At 32.5% G+C, this 15273-nt stretch overlaps 4 protein-coding genes and 1 pseudogene across 4 annotated transcripts; 2 read left to right on the top strand and 3 right to left on the bottom strand.

The window, feature by feature from the left end:
* Window positions 1-2735: 2735 nt before the first annotated feature.
* On the bottom strand, window positions 2736-3804 carry LOC18105818 (uncharacterized). The gene is made up of 2 exons (XM_024586176.2): window positions 3469-3804; window positions 2736-3331 (listed from the first exon to the last, which is right to left on the bottom strand). The coding sequence occupies exons 1-2, from the start codon at window positions 3616-3618 to the stop codon at window positions 2888-2890; spliced, it is 594 nt and encodes a 197-aa protein (XP_024441944.1). The 5' UTR covers window positions 3619-3804; the 3' UTR covers window positions 2736-2887.
* A 2766-nt stretch (window positions 3805-6570) lies between these two features.
* Window positions 6571-9136, top strand: LOC127903944 (hypersensitive-induced reaction 1 protein-like; annotated as a pseudogene).
* On the top strand, window positions 7419-9136 carry LOC7476713 (hypersensitive-induced response protein 1; the record flags this gene model as incomplete). Its single annotated transcript, XM_002321771.4, is given in 3 exon segments — window positions 7419-7581; window positions 8027-8100; window positions 8102-9136. Coding segments are annotated over 3 exon segments (528 nt in total), but the record flags the coding sequence as incomplete, so codon positions are not given.
* Window positions 8631-9372, bottom strand: LOC18105817 (uncharacterized). The gene is made up of 2 exons (XM_006374432.3): window positions 9260-9372; window positions 8631-9128 (listed from the first exon to the last, which is right to left on the bottom strand). Exon 2 carries the CDS (start codon window positions 9110-9112, stop codon window positions 8795-8797), a length of 318 nt encoding a protein of 105 aa, XP_006374494.2. The 5' UTR covers window positions 9113-9128; window positions 9260-9372; the 3' UTR covers window positions 8631-8794.
* A 3385-nt stretch (window positions 9373-12757) lies between these two features.
* LOC18105816 (inactive protein RESTRICTED TEV MOVEMENT 2) lies at window positions 12758-14071 on the bottom strand. Its single transcript, XM_006374431.3, has 2 exons — window positions 13806-14071; window positions 12758-13401 (listed from the first exon to the last, which is right to left on the bottom strand). Exons 1-2 carry the CDS (start codon window positions 13942-13944, stop codon window positions 12926-12928), a joined length of 615 nt encoding a protein of 204 aa, XP_006374493.2. The 5' UTR covers window positions 13945-14071; the 3' UTR covers window positions 12758-12925.
* Between the last annotated feature and the right edge of the window lie 1202 nt (window positions 14072-15273).

Below are 15273 nucleotides of genomic sequence, written 5' to 3'. Positions count from 1 at the left end.
GTATGGAGAGATATGATTATTTTAACAGAATCAAATAATACCTTCTTTCTTTTTTGTCTTGATATTTTATATTGAAGGATTGGGCCAATTATGTTTATTTATTTAATAATATTTTGGATCCAAAATCTTTGTAGTGGGTAGGGCTTCCTATTGCCTATTATATTTTAAAAAAAAGTTTAAAGAGTTTGTTTCTTTAGATGAGCTAATTTAAAAATTTTAGGGGTGTAAAAGAATGAAAATTAAAATAAATAATATATGGTCTCAAAAAACTTTTTGAAGTTTGGAGGTGCCATGGCAACTACAACCTATACTGTACATCAGCCTCTACTTTATCAGTTTCTCGTATTGATTGTTCGTAGTTCATATTAACAATGTTTTCACTAGTTTGTTTTTAGTGGAATAATGACTAATTTGTTAGCATTTCTCGTATTGATTGGAATTGGCAGTATTGAGATTTGTAAAATCTGCGTTTTTCTTTCTTTCTTTCTTTCTTTTTCTATATTAAAACATCCCATTAATCTACCCAATTGTCCTAATAATCAACAACCATATAAAAATTTCCATGCCATGGAGACGAAATAGCATACCTCGAGGAACACAAATCGCCTTTTTGTGTGTTTGGCTTTGAGGTGTGGTGGCTTTTTGTCAAAGGTACAATACCTTTTAAGCACAAACCACACCTCTAAAAGCTATAAAAACATGCTTTTTACTCAAAAAAGCACAAGCCACCTCCCATTCAAACACCCTCTTTGAGTGTTAAGCGCCAGCGCTTTTCAAAAAATTTGAATCTTGTTTTGTGTTGAATGACGAGTTCAAAGAAAGGAGCAATGATCAGATTCCAAATCAACCTTGACAAAGTGAGGCAGGTGACCAAGAAGATGCAGTATCCCAACAAAACTAAGCTTGATGACGTGAACAAACCGGTGGCAAAAGCATAACAATTCTTCATAGAAACTCTTCAGGAGCCATGTCCTTCATATCATGAGATCATATCCATAATGATTCAGCGGTAGTCTGATAGCGGCATTCAAGACTTCGTAGACAAGATAATATATGGTTGGAGCACCAACAAGTTGCAAGAGCACAAACGAAATAAGAGTTGGAAGTCACGAGCTATGGAGAGAACAATCCATCTGCAGCAACAGAACTGGATTTAAACGAGAGGGTATTGCTAGACTTCAGTGGCAAGAGATCCGATAAACTTTTGGGAACCACTTTAGTTCCCTTTGTAGAGCAGCAAAGTGATGAAGGAGCAGCTTCAACTGGAAGAAGTAACGCCCTAGCTTCCAAATCTTTAACCAGAGGCTTATCATTCGCCAGCAAACTGGTAACAATGACGATTCAATGGGCTTCATCCATATCTACTCAATTTTACTAAGCCTGTTTAGTGATGGAAAAGGTTTTTCGTTTTGCAATCCAATTTTCTACTCCAATTCCAGTTTTCATTTTCTAATGAAAAAACAGAGAACTCGTTCATTTTACAAAGGTCCTTAACATTTTCATGAAGTAGAAAACTGAAAACGTATTCAAATTATGGTATTTTTATGTATATAGAAAAATAGAAAAATGAAATCATATTCAAAATACACTTGTTTTCCTGCCATTTTTCCTGTTACTCCTGCAAAATCACCATATACCTGCAAATACAAAGTGAAAGCAGTAAGAAATAGGAACCAGTATAGAAAGTTTACATTCAGTACTCTAGCTTTTCATTGAAGCAAAATTGGAACTCCATAGAGACTAAAATAAATTATATATTAAAACATTACCCAGCAATTTAAGTTTTTAAGTTGAAATGATTTTTTAACATGATATCACAACTTTGATGACCAAACAATCACGAGTTCAAATCTCACCATCTTCAATTTTTTTTTCTAATTAATAGCACAAGGTAATGTAAGTTTATGCAAATTTCAAGCCCTATGAAGTCTTACCTAACAGCTTAACGTTGAGATGGTTCTTTGATAGAACCAAGTAAAGAAAGCTTACATTCAGGACATAGCTTTTCATTGAAGCAAAATAGGAACTAAAATCGAATTAATAGCATAAGATATTGTGGGCTTTGCAAGTTTCAAACCAAAAAAATGTTTATTTGAGTAGATATATTAGAGAATTAATAGCATAAGATATTGTGGGCTTTGCAAGTTTCAAACCAAAAAAACGTTTACTTGAGAAGGTATATTAAAGAATAATATAAATTATATATTAAAATCTTACCGAAAAAAGTAAAGAAAGTTCACATTCAGCATACTAGCTTTTCATGAAGCAAAATAAGAATCAAGCAAAGAAAGATTACGTTCAGTACACTAGCTTTTCATTGAAGCAAAATAGGAACCAAACAATGAAAGATTACGTTCAGTACACTAGCTTTTCTTTGAAGCAAAATATCAAACATTGTGTGTGCATTCCTGATAAGGCACCATTTAAAGCAAAATTTCAAAGACACATCTGCACTATCAATCCATGTGTAGAAATTGTAATTGGTAGCAAAATAGAGCTACGACAGCAATCTTCATATTAATATGTGTAGGCCAAATCCAAATTTTGACATATTAACTAACTCGTAACAAAATCTGAACAATAGGAAGGACATGGAGAGAGGTCATACCTTTGGAGAGGAAAAGCTCTCAGTTTCTGAGTTCCCCTCCAACTTTCCAAGAACCAGTGAGCCTTCATTAGAATTAGCAGTAGAAATTCAAAAAACAAAATAAAAATTCCCAGTAGCAGAGGCAGTATTGGGCTAGTTTTGATGATATATATAATCCAAGCACTTTTAATAAGCATATATATACAGAGAAAAACTAAAAAGGGAAAACAGATAAAAGATGATATTAACCAAGGTCGATAAAAAAAGGAGGAGGTAAGATTAAACAACAAAACCGAAAACTCAATCAGCTTCTTGTAAACCACCAAGAACAAAAGACCCGACAAGCAAGCCGGCAGCACCAACCCCAAGGGCCCCTGCCAACACAGCCTGGGCGGCCACCAGCCCTGCCGAGTCATCAGGTATAACGACAATAGCCACCACTGCCGCCACCAGTATGGGCAGCGCCGCAGAAGCCAATGTAGACGGCGAAACACTTGCCGTTTTCTCCAACAGACTCAGCAAGCCCAGCTGCTCAGCTTTCGAAAACACACCCAACTTCTCTATTGACGATAAAGTGACTCCCAACTCCTCGGCTTTAGATAGGAGTCCTGCTTTTTCTACGTTGCTAAGGACTTTACGTTTCTCAAGCTTTTTGAATACGTCAAATTCGACTTCTTCGCTGTCTTCGTAAAAGATCCCTGCACCGTACCATTGTTTCTTCCAGTTCCCATCATACTTGTTAACCTACATGTATGTAGGCATTGCTTTAGTTGAAAGTAATGAGAGAGAGACAAGATTTTGAAGTCTGAATTTGTAAGTAATGAACCAAGGGGCAGCAACTGTAAAGGGTTTCTAGGTAAAGAATTGAATTGGTCAGTTACCTTCTTTTGGGGAGCCATGGCAACGATTGTAAGGGCCAGCTGTTTGGTGGGTGATTGGAGGCCAAAGCGGGACTTGGAGGTGAGGAAATGGGGGCCATTTGTTCCTCGAAGATAAGCAGCAGAAGTTATTAGTGGTGCCCTCACCGCCATTGATGGTCAACAATAAACTCACCGGTTATTCTAAGCAGAGCAGCAGAGGGGTCGAGTGAGATTGGTTTCTCAGTTGATGATGACGCAGTCGCTACGCTGGATAATCTCTCGTGTAATCTTCGTTATCAACCAATCGAATCAGCGATAGCTTTATCTTGGAATTTGCATTTTATCATTAGAACGAGCCAATCATCTACGCCTTCCGTTGATGGTTGTTGTTGTTATTTATTAAAATAATAATATTTAAAATTAAAATTTTATTTTTATTAATATGTATGTTTAGAGCAACTTATATGTAATTTCAAATCTTATAAATTCTAAAATTAATAATTATATAAATTTATAATAAACCTGAAATTTATAAAATTTAAATTAATAACTTCTAGAAAGTAAATTTAAAATCTGAATAAGTAAGTTATATTTTTAAATTATTTTTAATAAAAAAATTGTGAGACACAAATGCAAATGCTACATGAGGTATGCTTTATTAACAATTCATAGATTATTATTTAACCTATTATTCAGTATATCCAACTCACACGACATGTTAATCCCAACAAATAAAAAACTTTAAAATACTTAAAATTAAAGAAAATAAATGAAAAACCTCGAAACATGACAATTGTTTTTTAATCATATTTGTACTCGGTAGGTTTATGTGAAATCTCAAAGAACCCAACCCACGTCACTCTCTAGTAAACTAACACCTTTTATTTTATAAAAAATAGTTTTATAAAAATTATTTTTTAAAATTTATTATATTTATTTATTATTAAAAAAATTGATTGATAAAAAATAATTTACAGCTAAATAAAAATTTTGCTTGTTATTTAAAAATGTTCTCCTTCTGTTTTAAACATGATACGCTTTCCAGAAATTTCAAGAAGTTAAAAACTATTATGTTATTTATTCATTATATCAAATTTGATTATTAATTTTTTGATTGTTATATATTTTGTTTTAAATTATTTTTTTATTTTTTTTCAATTTCATCCCTTAAAACATCTCCAACAGGAGAGTTAAATGAAGAGGCAAATTTAAAAAGTTGTACTTTTAGCTTTTGTTTCTGTTTTTATTCATTCCAACGGCTGAGACAAATGAATAGCTAAAATAGTTATTCATCATTTGAAGAGCCATTTCTACATTTCTCTATAGAAATGGCAAAAGAAAATGATCGTTGGCCAACGACTATTTTTATAGCCGTTGGCCAACAATTTATTTTTTTTCTTTAAAAGCAGAAGGAAAGAAACTTGTAAATTTTAAAATCTTGTATTGTGCCTCACCCTTCTCTCAAATTTAAAAAAACAAGAATCAAATATTCTCCGGTTAATTAATAACATCGGTTGTGTTAATTAGCTGAAATTAAAAGGTATGCTTGTTTAAAAGCTTTTCTATTTTCTCTTTTATATCTCTTGATTTTTTAGATCTTTTGTTGTTAATTTGATATTTGTGATGATTTTTATTTTTTTGTTATTTTATGTTTTTGATATGGGTTAAGGAAGATAATTTTTATTTATGTTGTTATTTTATATTACTTTTATAAATTACTCATATTAATTATATAATTAATAACATCATAATTATATTATATATATAATATTTAAATTAGTTATATAATTATATTTAAATTAATTTAACATGAAATATATTAAAATATAATTGGCTTTTCTAAATAGCTTTTTACCATTGGAATATACATAATCAAAGAAGCTATATTTACACTATTCAAAAAGCTATTTTATCAATTTGACTCTTTAATATAGTATTTCCCATTGGAGATGCTATTAGAATTTGATATCATTTGATTTTTATACCAACTTTAGTCCTCATTCTTTTGATTGTTATTTATTTTTCTCTTATATTTTTATTAATTAAATTTTTTGTATTTATCATATTTGGTCCTTATTTTTTTTATTGATATTTATTTTATTTGAACTAATTTATGAAATTAAAATTTTTTTCTCTTCAACTTCATTATCTTTCAACTTTTGTATCTATCAGATTAGGTTCTTATTTTTCTAATTACTATTTATTTTATTTGAAATAATTTATGAAACTAGATTTTTTAAAAAAATTTCATCCTCTTTTTACTTTTTTATTTGTCAGATTTGTTCATATTCTTCAAATTGCTATTTATTTTATTTGAAATAATTTATAAAATTGATTTTTTTAAAATTTCTTCCTCCTTCGACTTTTTCATATATTAGATTTGGTTCTTATTCTTTTAATAAACTTAAGAAAAAAAAATATTAATAGATTATTTTCCAGTTTATTTTCTATGACATTGTCAAACATTGAAAAATAATTTATTTTTCAGGAATTCACTTTTCATAGAAACTACTTTTTTTAAAAAAATTACTTTCCATCAAACAAACGGACCCAAAAAAAAAGGAAGAAGAAAAGGATTAAATCCCGAATTATATATATATATATATATATATATATATATATATATATATATATATATATATATATATATATATATATATGCAAATGATGATCATATATAATTCAACAATGACAAATAGGTATCTTGAGTAAATGAAGAAGTAAAGAGAATAATATCTTACAAATATTTAAATTTTTATCAAATAAAAAATAAAATAAAAATATATGTGTTCAAGGTTGTAATCAACGTGGTAGATTTGGGAAGTAACTCAACATGGTATTATTGAGGCTCTCTCGAACCAGCAAATCCAAGCAAGCATGTGACGGACTGCCATCAACTTTGCAGTTTTTGCTTATTTTACGGCTTTTTCTTAAATGTTTTCCGCTTCCTGTATGATTTTCATCTTTACAATAATAACATAAGCTGCACTGTTACGGACTGCCATCATCTTTGCAGTTTCATTTTTTGTAATCATACTTTGCCTAAATTTCGTGTATCTTGTTTTACTCCCTTTTAGCTTATGACTTATTCATTCTTTCTGGATGTCTTTGAGTGCATCGAAGATGGGTAATCTGTTTTGTTGCGTACAAGTTGATCAGTCCACAGTAGCTATTAAGGAGACATAATTTGGAAAGTTTGAGGAAGAACTTGATGCTGGATGTCATTGCCTTCCTTGGTTTCTTGGCAGCCAGCTCGCTGGCCATCTGTCGACTCTGAGGTTGCAGCAGATGGGTGTTCGTTGTGAGACCAAGAAGGTCTGTTTATTCCCTTATCTGAACACTGCTGTTTCCTCTCTTTTCCTTTCCCTTTTATTTTATTAATATGCTTTTTCTTTAGGGGTGATCAGCTGGAAATATGAACTGTGAGGCCACTTTCTATACTATGCATACGATTTATATCTATATTGGCCTAGCTTTGTAGCATATCTTGTCTTACTCTGCCTTGATCACACAGTTTTTCTAGCTGTCGACAAATTAATGGTGATTTTGTCTTTATATATGCGGAGGTTTGCCGACTCTGATAATTCTTGGCTCGATCTCTAATGGTAGCTGTGACATACTAATCCTAATTATTTACTTTTAGGACAATGTTTTCGTAAATATTGCTTCTATTCAATACCGTGCCCTGGCAGACAAGGTAAGTGATGCTTTCTACAAGCTCAGCAACTCAAATCCAGGCCGATGTTTTTGATGGTACAAATTATACTACAGTTGGATATGTGCTTTTTATTGTGACATTTGATATCTGATTCATTTATTGTTCACATTATAAACTGAGCTGATCTTGCCGATATATTTCTTTTTTCCTCTTCAGTAATAAGGGCAAGTGTCCCAAAGCTTAATCTCGATGATGTTTCTAGATTAAATATCTGGCCTTGTCATTTTTTGACAGTGAAAGCATAATTTGAGATCAAGCTTTCACAAATTCTGGCACTTTTCTACAATGGTCTAATCTCATCGTCTCGTAATTTCTTGCAGGCTATGTCTGCTATGGATACGTGATTGTGCAAACGCTCATTGTTGATATAGAACCAGATGAGCATGTGAAGAGGGCAATGAATGAGATCAATGCAGGTAAAGTATTGTTATCTCTACTCCAAGTTGATTAGTGCCGAACCCCTTTAAATTACTCCCATTACTGGGATTGACAGACAGTTTAATTGTGGGGTGTTGAGCAGTTATAATTGCTCACAGACTGTGCGCAATTCACCAGGTTGGGACTTGTTCGACTGGTTCCTGTAATTAGCTTCTTTCCCGTTTCATTTTGAATGCAGATTCTCCCATCATTTTTTTTGTTTTGTATTTTGTACTATTTTTGAGTTGTTTTCTCTAACGGTCCAGATGATGTCCTACCTGTGTGAATTCAATATCTACGGTAGTGAATAATAATGATTAACTCTAGCCACTTTCTGGGATTCTTCTGATTCGATTTCTCTGTGATTTTAACGTCTAGAGATTTCAGAATCTCTTGTGCATGTGTTACTCAACATGTTTTCCTGTAAACATGTTGCTTTCTCAGCTGCAAGACCGAGGGTGGAGGCTAATGAGAAGGCAGAGGCTGAGAAGATTCTACAAATAAAGAGAGCTGGGGCCTGGGGGTGAGGCAGAAGCAAAGTATCTCTCTGGACTGGGTATTGCTCGCCAGCGACAAGCTATTGTGGATGGCTTGAGAGAGAGTGTGTTGGGCTTCTCTGAGAATATGCCAGGGACCACTGCAAAGGATGTCATGGACATGGTCCTGGTCACCCAGTACTTCGACACAATGAAGAAAATTGGTGCTGCCTCTAAATCCTCTGCTATTTTTTTTCCTCATGGACCTGGTGATATCCGTGATGTTGCTACCCAGATTCAAGATGGTCTTCTTCAGGCTTCATCCCACCAGTAATTGCGCAAATTTTCCAGGCTTTGACAGGAGCTTATGCTTGCTGAATATTTCTGTAAAGCTTTCATATGTTGAACTCTGGTTTTGGGTTATTTTCATTTAACTGGACATGACTCTAAAAGTCATGTGAGAGTTGCATGAATGTGATGTTCTCTCAATCTTGCGTCCTGGATCAATCAGTTCAATTTCATTTTATTTTCTTGGCGTTCATGTTTTCAAAGTGAAATGCTTTCTCAAGATGTATTCAAAGTGCATGGTTGTACTTCATTATAATTTTACATATCACAAGAGAATTGAGCTATAACAGCAGGTACAACTAGTGTTACATACACTAATTATTTCTGTACGAAGAATAATATCAGCAGCAATGCATATTATGTCTTAGACATGGCTGGTCCTGCATGTCTAGACGGCCTCTCCACTTGCTTCTGTGACATTGATTTCAACTTCTTGAAGAAGTTTAAGAATATCCTCCCTTTTCTTGGACAGTGCCTCCATCTTGGCGTCGAGCTTCTGTAGCTTGGCCCTTAGCTTCGCAGGGTCCTTCTTATCTTCAGGGTTCTTGTTCTTCTTCCCCTTCTCACCATCTTCTTTATCCTTTTTATCTTTACTTTCCTTGTCTTTCTTCTTCCTGTCTTTGGTTTTCTCCTCTCCCTTCTCTTCTTTCTCGTCGTCACCCTTTTCATGCTTCTCTTTTTTCTCAGCTCCCTCATTCTCTCCCATATTTAATCTGATGTAACTACAATATATATATAAAAAAGAATAGTTTTCAGTTGTATTCAACACATTAAAACAGTGAGAAAATGAAAAAAGAAAAATCTAATGACTCGAAAGGATGAATGAATGAACAAAATAGATCAAACGACAAACCTGAAATCACAACTGCTTAGGTTCTTAGCGTATGTATTACTATATATCTTGTTTTATTTGTTTGTTTTTTTCTTTTTCATAAATAAAATCACAGAACAACCTTAACCATGTTCTTAAATCCCAAAAATGTTGGACTATTTATACCCTAATCCTCACACTATTTTGGTATTACAGTCACAATTTTCTATTCATAGACATGTAGCGTTTGTCTTAGCGAAAATTAAGAATATCCACTAGATTTTGCTATTTATTCTCAACCTAAGGACCTAGTCTATGTATATTGTTTTCAATCCCAATTTCATCGAGTAACCTTTCATGCCAATTATTTAGAAGTTAGTGGAGCTTGTAATTACAAACAATAATTTACGTAACTTGTGGGCAATCCTTATAGAAAGCTATGGGGATTTAGCTAATCATAGAGATAAAATGAATGGAGAGAGATTTTTTCTTTAACAAGGATATTGAACACTAAAACTCCACCACAACAATCAAATCTAAACATGCAATGTAATAAAATTAGCTAAAGAAACCCATATATAATCCAGGAAGCCACAAAAAAAGAGGATGAAAATAGAAGCTTGTCTGAGAAATAATTAAATACAAGAAGATTTGATACCAACTAAAGCAAAAATAGAAAGAACTCTCACGAAGAACACATTGGCTTTACATCAGGAATCCAAAATGAAGAATTCTTCATAAACATCAGGAACCCAAAATTGCATCGATAGTAGCCAAGTACTTTAAAAGGCCTAGGTCCCCAAGAGAGACTCCTCTCTTCATGACAAATATTGCATGTTTGATAAAATAAAATGCTCTTAACTTCAAGAACATCTTCATTCCATAAATCAATTTGCCCACCCCAACCATAAAGCACCACTAAAACTGTCAAAACCTCGCGTTATTCTTAAACTAAGGAGTTTTGTTCTTTAATTTGTTGATAAATTAATGAGATGTATCCCCCTTTAATTATATCAATTTCCGAATTGTTCTCATCTTGTACTAATCGCTAAGTCTATCTCGTTTTAGTAAATGTAACTAGTTTTATCACCTAGGATGGAATTTCATGTTAATTTTGAACTTAATAAAAATATATATGTTATATTGTAAATATCATAAATTTCTTTTTAATTCAGATACTCAAACATGTTGTTTACTGTGCGGATAATGCGGGTAAGGGTAAGCTTCAATTTAATTTCTAATGTGAAAAAATTATAATTATGTATGTCATGGATAAGTTTTCATGTACTATTATTTTTTTAATTGAGAAACAAAAAGATAATGTGCTTATTGTATATTCAAAGTGATGTGGTCATGTTGCTAAAATACATTATCATTGTTCATTTTAGTTTTTAGGTTACCCTTAAACCTAACCAAAGTATGTATTCTAAAAAATCTATCTTTCACGAAGTTTAGTCATTCCAAAATTGTTTCTATTCAAATTACATTCTAACCAAAACCTACATCACATTTCCATCTTGTGTTTGACTTATTCTTGATAATATATTGCATTATCATAGCCAAATTCCATCTTGTTTTGATTTTAATCTTGAAATAACGAAGACAGCAGGTGTTACTCACTTTGGTTTTCAACTGAAACTAAAACATGTATGCTGATAATTGGGGTAAAAAGTAAAAAGCAATAAAATCAAAATAAAGTTGTCTACTTACATTTTTTTATATATATACAAGTCTTACCAACCGATGTCTATAAACACCGATTCAAGAAAACACACTAAAACTAAAATTCCACTGTGATTGTTAAGCATAGCTACATAACTTAGGTCAAAATAGATTCACAAAGGTCATTGTCCAAATCAAGTACAAAAAGGGACATTTATACCAGTGACTCATAAAACTCGCAAACAATATACAAGAAGCACCCTATAGTCAGAAATACTTTCATCAGGGTAGTGTTGAGCTTGGTAGCACATTTTGATATGCATTTAGAGCAGATATATGTTAAGATAGCTTTTTCTCCATGGTGATTTGAAGGAGTTTATTTACATGGTACAGCCAGAAGGGTTTAGTCAACTTGGACAAGAACACCTTGTTTGTAAATTGAGGAAATCACTTTACATACCAAAATAGTCTCTAAGGCAATGATATAAGCGATCTGACTCCTATATGATCAGGATAATATGCTTATTGCTGCAAATAGTATGGGTGAGGTCAATAAGATGAAAACTTTGTTGAGTAAAGAATTTGACATGAAGAATTTCTAAGAAGATTCCTAGGATGGAGATTTACAAAAATAGAACTATTAGGAGATTATATGGTTATCTCAATATAGTTATGTTAAGAAAGCGTTTGATAATATAAAACTAGTAAGTACACCTTTAGTAAATCATTTTAGATTATCTATTGCACAATGCCTGAAAACATATTATAAGGTGAAAGACATGTCAAAGGTCTCTTATGCACAATGGGGTGTTTAATGTATGCTATGGTTTATACAAGACTAGATTTAGCACACATAATCAGTGTGGTGAGCAAGTTTCTGTCAAATTCAGGACGACAACATTAGAATGCAATCAAATGGATCTTCAAATACTTAGAGGCACTACAAACTATGGTATCATGTTTAGCAGACAACAAGGTAATCCTTCAATCATGGGATATGTAGATGTAGACTATACAGGGGACTTGGATGACAGGAAGTCTACTATAGGTTATGTATTTACTCTGGTAAGGGATCTATTTGTTGGAAGTCTATTGTTTAGTCTCTAGTTGCATTATTTACTACTAAGTCAGAATATATGGATTTACTCTGGTAAGGGGCTATTTGTGGCTTATTGGTTTGGTCAAAGAGTTGGGTATTTAGTAAGGTGGAGTTCAATTGCATTGTGATAGTCAGAGTGTCATGTACTTGGTAAAGAACCAAGCACATAAATGTGAGATTTCATAGGATCATGAAATTGGTTTCTTCTGATGAACTGTCACTTGAAAAAGTTCATACTTCTAAAAATACAACATACATGTTGTCAAAGCTTGTTACCATAGACAAGTTCAAGCATTACCTGAACTTAATTAATATTTCTATATGCAAGATGAGAGATGTACCAACCTATTATCCCTAAGTGGAGTTTTCCATACTTTTCTTCAAGGGGGAGGATATTTACTAAGGTTGAAATTGTTGTAGTTTTGGCTTATAGGCAAATGTCAAAGTGAAGTAGAGTGAGGTGAAACGATTCATTGGTAAACTAGGTTTTTCTATGTGGTTTAAGATTTACTATAAATATAAATATATACCATGTAATCCTATTTCGACATGGTTAAAAAATAAAAGATCCTTACTCTTGTGGATGTAGGTATTTTGTAAACTACGTTAAATCTTGTATTCTTTCTAATCTGACCTCTTTTATAACAATATTCATCAAAATGTTCTGCAGGTTTTTCACAATATTTTTTATATCCTTAGTTAGTCCAATATTTGCAGCAATAAAAGGTTTATATGAGTTTCTATTAGGAGGAAAAAAAAACAAAAATTAATGGACTAGCTACAAGAACTAGATTCTTAAAGCAATATTTATAGCAGGGGAAAGAACACACGCTTATTAATGGAAGATTGACAGTGTATATATATTATATATACCGATTATTGTCGACAAATATATCAAGAACAACCAGGCAGACGCAATTAAAAAAAGAAAAAAAAATGTAATGCACTTATTCTCCTCCAGATTCCAACTTATGGCGAGTCACTATTATCCCAAGAGAAAATGCTATAACGGCAGTAAGCAAAATCCCCTTGTTTTTCTTTATCATCTCCATGGCCTTCTCTAATGGTGTAGCCTCATCCTCCTGTCGCCAATATTTCCTTGAAAAAAGTCTGTAACTATCCATGCTTCCCTTCTCTTCTAACCTTCTGTGATTTTCATCACCGGTAGCGGTAGCGGTGGCGGTGGCGGTGGCGGTGTTTTGATATTCAGGCTCTACGGACGTTTCTTCTTGCTTTGGAACAGTTACATACAGAATCTCACCATCAAATTTTCCAGTGATCTTATCAGTATCTGAGTTCTCTGGAAGCTTAAATTTTTGCTCGAAATATATTACTTTGCTGTTGTTGTTCACAAACCTCTCTCCGCTCACCACTATCTGCCCAGAGTTATCAACTTGAAGCTTCACTTCTTCCTTTTTAAAATCTATAAATTCAAATTGCAAAAAGAATTATGATCAGCTGAGACTCACTAACGTATATATAGAGATTTTAAGAAATGTTTCAAGTGTTCATAGTTTAAATCTATACTAATATATATATTTAACCTAATTAACATGGGTCTTCAATCATCAAAGGATAGCCCGTATTGTGTTGCAACCACTAAATATTTACAATCAGCATAAAAAGTAAAATATTTACATTCAGAAGTGATTCTGAAGTATTATTATAATCAAGCCATGCAACAGGAAATTAGCAGAAATTAATTAAGTCTTAGTTTTAAAAAAGAAGCAGAGATTAAATTGATCGATAGCTATAATTAGCCAATAACATGATCATCATAAAATGAATGAATAATTTTCATTATTATAAATGTTAGCGTAGAGATACCAGGAAGATCAACAAGAAGATAATGGCCATTGGAGTCCTCCGTCCAAGCCGAAGAAGGCACACACTCTTCAACAACGTGGCTACGCGACCGTGTCCGGTCTGCAATCCCTCCTGATCTCATTCCTCCATTATTTGCCATTGATTGAGATGATCAGGTAAGAAGACACCAAATTAAATTTATCAACTTAATTTAATTATAAAGAGATGCAAGTAGGCCTAGCTAGCTTGCTTGATGATTTATAAACGTTGGGTTGTATATATAATAAACTCGTTATCTTCTATATATATATATATATATATATATATATATATATATATATATATATATATATATATATATATATATATATATATATATATGTTTATATATACTCGTACAGCTTTTCTTGAAGGATTGTTCATATGTTATTCCAAACTTTTCCTGTTAGAGGGTTCAAGTTCAGGCGGTGCGCTCAATCTATGTATTTACTTTTTTTTTTGGCGCTCAATCTATGTATTTACTTAATTATAAGTAAGATGGAAAAGGACTATTCTTTGCTTTCCTTGCACCACCCTTTTCTTTCCCGAGGAATACTTGGGCATTCATTTAGCATTGCCTGTTATAACGTGCATATCTAATTTTGACCATAGATATGAATCAGTTGTAGAATTCCATTTGAATTCTTCTTAATTTTTAATTCGATATACATTCATGAAGTTTTTTTTTTCCTTTGCTTGAAGTTGAAGAATCGAGCTTGCTTAATCTCTCTTTCTGTCTCTCCGTTTTTAATTATAACTTTTCTTCGCTTTTTAAGAAAGTAATAATGAGTAACGTTTGTTCACGACGCTAAATACCCAAGTGTTAATTTTTTTTGTTTTTATTTTTGTTTTTCTCCAATTAGAGGTTCAATGGCATGGCACCATAACGTGGATGATCCTTTCCTATTTTTTTTTTTAATTCTTCACCCATTTCTCTCAGGGTTTATACCTATATTCATTCATGGAAATCCTAAATGTAAACCACTAAAATCGTCCCTTGGATATCCAAAAATTTTCATGTCATCGCACTATTTAGTTTTTTAAAATTCTTTATATTTCGTCTAGGATTTACTCAGTATATACTAACATAAACATTTTGTCGGTATATACCGATGGTTTTAGCGAGGAAAAAAATCCGGTCGGTAAATATCTCAGCACAATATCGACAGAAAAAGGTCCGTCGGTAATTCCGTTGGTATTCGTTGAATTTCTGGTGGTGGATGATTAAAAAAACCATTATTTGGTGATAACGTTTTAAAATCAAAAATGGTTAGGAATAAAGTTTTTATGGTTCGATAATAGGTTAATTACTTAGTTCTTAAAATTTGATCTATTTTTCTTAGCTAAGATGAGTGCGCTTAATGTGAGGTGGATTTGAAGACTCTTAGATGCTTAAACAAGCATTTTTGTTGAGAAAGTGCAATAATATTTTGCAGAGAGAAAGGCTCTA

This window comes from Populus trichocarpa, chromosome 15 (genome assembly GCF_000002775.5).
Source record: "Populus trichocarpa isolate Nisqually-1 chromosome 15, P.trichocarpa_v4.1, whole genome shotgun sequence".
In the NCBI taxonomy this organism is placed as follows: domain Eukaryota; kingdom Viridiplantae; phylum Streptophyta; class Magnoliopsida; order Malpighiales; family Salicaceae; genus Populus; species Populus trichocarpa.
This window is presented reverse-complemented; position numbering and strand designations above follow the sequence as displayed.